The 9,221-nt window shown below is 32.0% G+C and overlaps 1 protein-coding gene and 1 long non-coding RNA gene across 2 annotated transcripts; one reads left to right on the forward strand and one right to left on the reverse strand.

Moving 5' to 3' along the window:
* Positions 1 to 2,185: 2,185 nt before the first annotated feature.
* Positions 2,186 to 2,414, reverse strand: LOC123314456. Its single transcript, XR_006537819.1, has 2 exons — positions 2,319 to 2,414; positions 2,186 to 2,256 (listed from the first exon to the last, which is right to left on the reverse strand). It is a non-coding gene; the product is annotated as an uncharacterized LOC123314456 (long non-coding RNA).
* Positions 2,415 to 2,491: 77 nt separating this feature from the next.
* LOC123314455 lies at positions 2,492 to 8,142 on the forward strand. The gene is made up of 9 exons (XM_044899760.1): positions 2,492 to 2,615; positions 2,865 to 3,025; positions 3,086 to 3,322; positions 3,438 to 3,586; positions 3,646 to 4,045; positions 4,197 to 4,338; positions 4,450 to 4,574; positions 4,666 to 4,997; positions 7,942 to 8,142. The coding sequence occupies exons 1-9, from the start codon at positions 2,549 to 2,551 to the stop codon at positions 8,054 to 8,056; spliced, it is 1,728 nt and encodes a 575-aa protein (XP_044755695.1). The 5' UTR covers positions 2,492 to 2,548; the 3' UTR covers positions 8,057 to 8,142.
* The last annotated feature ends 1,079 nt before the right edge of the window (positions 8,143 to 9,221 follow it).

Genomic DNA, 9,221 nt, shown 5'->3' on the forward strand with positions numbered 1-9,221 from the left:
GGTCGGGAGTAAGGAGCTAATTTATTGATATGTACATACTCTGACTTATTTCTACGACCTAAATCTACTGTATATATTACATTAGACATAATGTAATATATCTAATTTACCTCTATTTCCTAATTCTTCATACACCTCATCACCGATATTAAGTTCTACACTTTTCCTGTTCTTATCAATCCGCTACTCATTCCTATTATGACTTCTTTTAGAATTTTGATACGCTAATTCTCTATCTAGGTATAGCTAAATCAGATTTAGTACATAGAGGCAATAGAATTATATGTGATTGAACACGCCTCAGTGAATATCTTGGAGAGAAATTTGTTACACTATGAGTAGTCAATGAAATACCTTTAGTTGCCAAAAAACAAGAATCAGCAGAAATTGAGTCGGTATCGTGGCAATATATTTATTATTCAATTCTTACAAATTGCTACAGTTTCGAGGAACGATTGTCCTCTTCTTCAGGCTAAAAAAAAAAACAATGAACATACAGAATTCATCGAGTGCGAAAGGGAGGAGCCAACCAACCTACATATAATGAAATTAAGAAAAATAACGACATCAGCGGTATAACGAGAACAGATAGGGCATGACTCTACTCTAACCTAAAAAACGGTGCAGAAGTCATATGTACTATGACGGCCACAGAAAATCCTATCAACAATAGTCACAGAATAAACTACAACTAAAGATCCTCAACCAGTTGACTCCAACTTTTTCATACGATATTAGAAATTCAGCAGAACTTATAGAAAAACTGAAAGACATATCAGTACCACAAGACTATTGTCTTGTCTCGTTTGATGCGGAAAGTCTGTTTACGAACATAAAACAGCCTCTTGTTGAGCAACTTATCTTGGATAACTGGGATAATATACAGCCTTTTACTCAGTTGGACCTCAATAACTTTTTGGAACTGGTGAAGTCAGTTTCCGTAGTGGCTGTGTGATGTTCTTGGACCAATTCTACGAACAGGTTTCAGGATGCTCAATGGGATCGCCCAGCTCACCCAAATATGCAGATATGGTGATGGATTATGTTCTGTGTGAGGTGGTAAGAATATCTGGTATAGACCTTTTAATCTTGTGCTCGTATGTGGACGATGTTTTTGCCGTGATAATGAAGAGTTCAATCAACCGTGTTCTTGATGTTTTCAATGCTATTGACCCACATTTGAAGTTCACTTGTGAACTCGAGGATGAAGACTCATTCTCCTTACCATTTCTGGACGTACTACTCATAAGAGATCCCAATGATGGTCAAATTAGGACTAACTTATATAAAAAGCCCACAAGTACAAACCGGACTATAAATTTTCATTCTCTACATCCTTTGCACCAAATGTGATAAAAGAGAGAGTTAGGAGGGTTGCAAGATTAAGTGATCCCGTTTTTAGAAGAGACAATTTGAGAGTGTTGACAGCAGATCAGAATCAGTTAAGAATAATTTCCCCAGAAGATTAGTCAACAAATGCATCAATGACAATATAAATCAACCTAATGAAACTAGAGACAACTTTCATTATGTGAAGATACCACTAATTCCTGGTCTATCTAGCAGATTGATGTCAATTTTAAACCTAGATAATTTTAAGTTTGTCACATATTCCAAGAATACTTTGGGAAATATTTGTTTTTCGAAACTTAAGTCTAAGACGCCGAAAGCACTAGAATCAAATTTGGTATATAAAATAAATTGTAACAATTGTGATGGCTGCTACATAGGCACCACAAAACAACACCTAAAGATTGTCCAATCATAAAAGTTCAATAAGGAACCTATCCAACAATAAAACTGCCTTGGTAGAACACCATCTTGCCACAGGTCATAATTTTGATTTTGAGAGAACGTTTGCATTTTAGATAGAGAAAGAGACTATAGAAAGAGGATGATATCTGAGATGGTTTGTATAAAAAAGTTTGATAATTCTGTTAATTTTAGAAGTGACATAGACAATTTAAGTAATACATATTGCCATCCCATCAATAAAATTAAAATTTAGAATGGATAGTTGTTGACGAACATAACAGTGGTGTCTACACTGAGAAAAAATATTTCAATTGAAGTCTGTTATTTAGAGGCTTCGCATTGTGACCATTAAATTGTTTTTTCTGTTCGATTAGATGTTTCATTGAACCTAAAATTTTGAATAGTTCGGTCAAGACATCCATTTTTTTTCCATCAGTTAATTATTGCAAAAAACTTTACGCAGTAGTGCCTAATCATCTGTTTCGTTGTGGTAATTAGAACCTGAAAAATATACTTGGTCATTTACTCAGAACGAATAGGTTCATTCCTACAATACGTATTACTTTTCGTACTATGAAACCAATGGTTACAATAATGAAACGAAAAATTTCCTCCAAATAAACGGTTTCATTAGACCATCCCCCCTGTTCGCACGCAACGGTCCACTTGATACTCCCGCCAGTCCCGCCAGAATAATCTAGATTTTAATCAGATACGCACGCGGTACGCAAAGAGGTTTATCTTTGGTACGTGTAAATATAAAAGCAAGTGTATAGACAAACTGTGAGTGGTAATGAGTGAAAAATTCAAAAGTATTTTGAAATCTTGGGGATTGGAATACCTCATCCAATTATTTGAAGGTAAGTTCACTGTATATCTATTTTAACAGGTGCATGGGTATCATATGGGTATGGTTTTTGGCGGTTTTTGTCCAAAATATTTTCCGGTGTTGTATCAAATCTCACGATAAGGGATATATTTCATTAATTAGCTATATACTTGGTTTTTTATTTGTAGAAGTTCAAGATTCTTTATTTCTTTTATATGATTGGATTTTCTTCTGATTAGTGAGTGGTAATCGAAGTTCTTCAAAAGTGATTTTTTTACAGATGAAGGTATTGATGATACTGCCTTCGATTTGCTCGATGAGCAAACTATGAAGGAACTTATTCCGAAAAAAGGAAGTTTCCTCATTTTTCGTTCAAAATATGAACAATATAAGAACAAAAAAGTTATCGAAGACGCTTTAAAATCAGATATTATAATTGATGTGAGTATATAATGATCTTCAGCATTCTGGAATATTTTCTAAATCCTAATATTTCTTCAGTCATTAGAAACAGCCTCAAACTCAACATCCACTGCTCGTACAGTCACAATATCTGACTTGGGTACTCCGTACTATTCAAGTGATGTATCCAATGACTCCAGATGTTTCATTCCAGAATTAGATGCTATTTTAAATAGTGAGGAGCAATCTAATGAAAACGCCTGTCCTAATTTAACACCTATAATGAGAGAATCGAAAACCAAGCGACCGAGCTCCTCATTATTCATCAATTACATGGTATATATTGTTTAATTACTCTACTTAAACAAACATGATTATTGAAACCTTGGATTTTATAAAGCTGTCAGAAATTTCATATTTCAAAACCATTTTTTCTCTTTTTCCTTTCTAGTCTTTGGAAGATTTATTGCGCAGTTCTACTGAAGGTAGAATATTATTGGCGAAAAAACAGAAACTGACCAATGACTCTAGACAGAAATTAGTGAATTTGATAATAGACGAGTTAATTAACGAATGTCTTCGATCGAAGCAAAGAGTGGAGTTAGTATTAAAAAATAATATTCTCGTGTTCTGTGCTAACGTTTCAATTTTGTTTACAGATTGAAAACCGAGAAGCTGATTGAAATTGCAGAGTCTATACAAGAACTGTTTGTGGGAGAAGATAAAAACACATATTATATACCATACAGTTCCAAAAGGGACAGTCTAAGGAAACAACCAGCCCGAGGAAAATTGTGGTATAGGTACCTCAACATAAAAGCTCAACTGAGGTTGATAAACAAAGAAAAAATATCAACTCCAGAAGTGGAGTCTGAATCATTCACAGTTGAAGAACAACAGTGCTTGGTATTCCTGAAAACGCATTCTGAACCTTACCATGACTTGTTGATAAATTGGGAAGCCACATTTGACATAAGAAAATCCATTTATTCTGAGTGTGAAATTCAAACCCTGTTCAACGATATTAAATGTTCAGATAAGGATTATTTTCTAAATTTGGTGAGCATTTTATTTTATTACCAATAAAATTTTACTTTCATATTTTGATTACAGAAATTCTCTTATTTTCATCTTGAAATTGATTCGATTATTTTATTTTCAATTACATATTACATTCATATTGAGATTAATCAAGTTGTCTTATTTTTAGCTCGAAACTGATTTCAATAGGGATAACCCAGGAAGAGTGGATATCATTTATTCTCAGTGGCCTAAGGTTTTTCCAGCAATTTTAAGGGAGTTAGAAATTAGAAGAATAGCGGTAGCTAAGGAATTCAACTCCCATGAACTAGGTTTGTTTAACTTTTTCCTATACAGATATTGATTTTTTTTTTACCTAAAATTGACTTGTATTTTATCATTCTATTTTATGAAACAATCAACTTGTATTTCAATATTCACAGATCCACAGACACAAGCGTTCAGTCATCTGGCCTATTTGTTTTCCCCATCTAATATTAAGGGAAAAAACTTCCACTGGAGGCCATCCAGAACAGAGGTGCAAGATAGCATTTTTTGTGTTGTGAAGGTACCTATATAAACTTCTTCATACTTGTATATCATTATGCTTGAATATTGGACATGACTGCTACAGTTTTCTTTGCTTTTTTGTTTTTCAGGATGATGAAGAATTAGAGGAGCGGATTAAAAGAAGGAAATTGTTTTTAGATAAGGGTGACCTTCCCTTACAGCCCTTTGCTTATGCTGTTGTTGTGTTGGAGGAGATTACATTCTTCATCCATTGTTATGGCAAAAAATACAAAATTGATGTTCAGAATTGTACTCGTTGCATAGAGCTTCTTTATAAACTATACCAGACATTAAATCTTGAATATCCTCCAGAAGGAAAGAGCGTTTGGAACTTGGTGCAGGAGTTGGTGTTTGATACTCCTTGTAAGGAGAAAAACTCAAGCACATCTAGTGTCTTATCTGATATTAAACATCATTTAATGTAAGTGCTAGTTGTGAACATAGATACTGCTTTTTTTTTTTGAATAAGACTGTTTTAATTGATCTCAAAAATCAGGTTATATAATTGAAAGGTGAAAGTTTGACTTAATTTGCTAAATGTTGACTTGTGGTTTCTGCAGAATATCTCTCAGTAGTTTGAAGGTTTTGATGCTCCACTTGAAATTAGAGCATCGATGTCATGATTATAGCCAGATAAGGTGTGGTGAAATTGATTGTTTCAGAATATTCTCTTCTCTCAAATCATTCAGACAACATGTCAATAGTAAACATATAGTAAACCTTGCAGATTCGAATCTGGTTAAAAATGAAACTCAGTGCATTAATGAAAATATCAATCCCCAACAGATTGAACAGAACGAAACTATTCCACCAACTGATGAAAATATCTCTAACAATTCACATAATGAATATCATTTTGATTTGTTCAAGGATTCCATTGATCGTAATGTGCTACTCTTCATTGCTAATCTTTATGCAGACAAATCATTAAACAGAAAACATGTTCAAACTATCATCAGACTTATGAAAGAAATGCTTTTGGAACCTTTATCAATTTTCAAGAATTATTTGGCAAAATTTGATCTGAAACAAGAAATTTCAAGCTTCTTCCATGTGTTGGATAATATTTTTGAAAATTTAGATTCAGAACATCTCAGGTTCAAGACTCTGGAAGCATCAGGATACTTTGTTATTCCAGAGGAAATCATTGTTGGAGAACGTTTAGAAACATTTCATGATCAAATTACTCGTAAAAATAACACAAGTCAGTTCATACCGATCTCTAAAGTTTTAAAAAAATTTTTTCAAATTCCTGACGTTCTTCATGTCGTTACGCAATACTTACAATCTTTACTGAATGATGCTGATATACAAAATATTGTTCAAACCAAATATTGGAGGGAGAAACTAGATTTGCATGAAAAAAATGAATTAGTGCTGCCTTTATTTCTATACTATGATGACTATGAGACTGGAAACCCCTTAGGATCCCATAGTGGTATTCACAAGTTGGGTTGTATTTATTATTCCATACCTTGCATTCCAGTCTTCTTCAAGAGCCATCTCGAAAACATATTTTTGTGTCAGCTCTTCCATACTTCCGATTTGAAGGAATTTGGAACAGACAAAATTTTTTCTAGATTAATATCAGAGTTACAAAAATTGTCGAAAGAAGGGTTTGAAATTCAAATAGGAAACACAAATAAAAGAGTTTTCATTGAACTTGCGTTAATTATTGGAGATAATTTGGCTCTCAATACTTTGTCTGGCTTTGTAGAAAGTTTTCGTGCCAATTATTTCTGTAGGTTTTGTAAGTGTTCACGACAAGAATCGGAAATATTGCTTGAAGAGGATTTTAGCAAAATACGAACTGTAGAAAACTATAACATGGATTTGACAGGGAATGTTTCTCAAACAGGCATCAAGGAATCTTGTATTTTCAATTCCATTTCTTCATTTCATGTGACTAAAAATTTTTGTGTTGATATAGCACATGATATTTTTGAAGGCATAGGACTTTTCGATATTATTGAGATATTATGTATATAAGTTAATCATTACTGATAAAATACTCGATTTTGATGTTATGAATGATCGTATCAAACATTTTTCTTATGGTAAGGATAATTCTAATAAGCCACCACTCATAACTCGCAATAATTTGACATCTAAAAAAATCAGAATGTCACATTCGGAAATGAAAACTTTTATTTTGTATTTTGGAGTAATGTTTGGTGATCTAATTCTTCCTGGTAATGCTTGTTGGGAATTATATTTCCTTTTGAGACAAATATTGGATATTGTTCTTTCTGATTGTACCAAACAAACAGATCCAGTTTTTTTAGCTCAGCTCATAAAAAAACATCATGAACTTTACATGGAACTTTTCAATTTGAAATTAAAGCCAAAACATCACATTGTTACACATTATCCAACCATCCTTCGAAATGAGGGACCTCTAATACATTTATCAACTTATAGATCAAAACATAGAGAGTTTAAAGCTAATGCTAATATTGTGTCGTCACGTGTGAATATTACACATACTTTAGCGGTAAAGCAACAGCTTCGACTTTGTAATAGATTTTTATGCAAGAAAGGATTGAGTAAAGGATTTGAGTACAAAGGAAAATTCATTTATGATATCAACACTAGCAATTTTGATAAGGCTTATTTGAATGCTCTTAAAAATGTAGTTTTCTTTGATGAATTCAAAAAAAATGTAACATTAGTAAAAAGTATTAGAATAACGAATAAAATTTATAGAGTAGGTGATCTTATTCTAACTGGAAAAAAAAATAAGTTTCCTGAATTAGCTCTAATTGAAGCTATTCTCGTTAATGAGCACAAGGATGTATGCTTTGTCAACAAAAAAATTGATGTTATAGAGTTCAACGCTCATTTTTATGCCTACAGAATATCCATATCAAGAGAAATTAGTGTCGTAAAGCTAGAAACACTTAAATTTGTTTCTCACCTCAACCATTCCGAAATTAATGGTATTTCATATGTCACATTATTTTGGAATAATTACAATTAATTTCACCTTTGCTCCATGTTTGCGAAAATTTCACCTTTCAAATTATATACATTCTTATACCAAATATTATGTTATGCTTAAGACAGCTAGTCATTATTATATACTATATATATGTATTTTGTTGTTGTTGAAAACAGCATATATCATTGTTATTATGTTATATTATAGGTTATTTTTTTGGAGGATAGTTTAAGTGGAATAATTTCAATCAATTTCACCTTTGCTCCATGTTTGCGAAACTTTCACCTTTCAAATTATACACATTCTTTTACCAAATATTATGTTATGTTCAAGACATCAGCTAGTCATTATTATATACCATATACATATATGTATTTTTGTTGTTGTTGAAAACAGCATATATTATATCTATGTTATATTATAGGTTGTTTTTTGGAGGATGGTTTAAGTTTAATCAATTTCACCTTTGCTGTATGTTTGCGAAACTTTCACCTTTCAAATTATATACATTCTCACACCAAATATTATGTTATGTTTAAGACAGCTAGTCATTATTATACCATATGTATTTTTTTTGTTGAAAACAGCATATATTACTATATGTATATTATATTATAGGTTATTTTTTGGAGGATGTTTTAAGTTTTATGAACATTTTATATATATATATATATATATATAAAAATAAATAAATTTTTGATAAATTTATTTTTTTGTTTACTCTATCACAAACACAACGAATTGCATTGGGGTAATACTGGGTTTTATAGTAATAATTAATTGAGTTGTTCAGTGCAAATAAAAAATTTTATTTCGATAATTCAATGAATTATTTGGTGCAAGGGAAAAAAACGCAACAAATTGCATTGGGGTAATACTGGGTTCTATTGTGATAATTGAATGAGTTCTTCGATGCAAATAAGGGATTTTATTGTGTTGACTGAATGAATTGATTGATGCAAGACTAAGAAAAGTTCTCATAATCAAACTGTTTTGATAAATTCAACTAAACTAAATTAATTGTAACAAAGTAATGGAATGATACATATAATTAAAAAAAATTGAATTGATACAACTAAAAAAATTAATTGTCTCAATTATTTCGGATCAATGACAATTATTTAGTTGGTTCTATTAACTTGGCTACTTGAGGCTATATTTATTAAATTTTTTAATTGCCACAATGCTTTTTTTTTCTCAGTGTAATATATGTTTCTCTTTTTTATCCTGTGACTGTTTGTTTGTGATCTCTACGCTGTTGAGTGAGATAACATCCATTGGCTTGTTCACGAAACTGTATTTTGTAATCTTTAGTTGTAGTTTATTCTGTGACTATTGTTGATAGGATTTTCTGTGGCCGTCCATAGCACATATGACTTCTGCACCGTTTTTTTAGGTTAGAGTAGAGTCATGCCCTATCTGTTCTCGTTATACCGCTGATGTCGTTATTTTTCTTAATTTCATTATATGTTGGTAGGTTGCCTCCTCCCTTCGCACTCGATGAAGTCTGTATGTTCATTGTTTTGTTTTTTTTTAGCCTGAAGAAGAGGACAATCGTTCCTCGAAACTGTAGCAATTTGTAAGAATTAAATAATGGCAATATATTGCCACGATACCGACTCAATTTCTGCTGACTATGAGTAGTATCATTATACTCTTCAGAGCATTCTGAAGCAATCGCTGAGCATGAACGACCTGGAAGTT

Source organism: Coccinella septempunctata, chromosome 5 (genome assembly GCF_907165205.1).
Source record: "Coccinella septempunctata chromosome 5, icCocSept1.1, whole genome shotgun sequence".
In the NCBI taxonomy this organism is placed as follows: Eukaryota; Metazoa; Arthropoda; class Insecta; order Coleoptera; family Coccinellidae; genus Coccinella; species Coccinella septempunctata.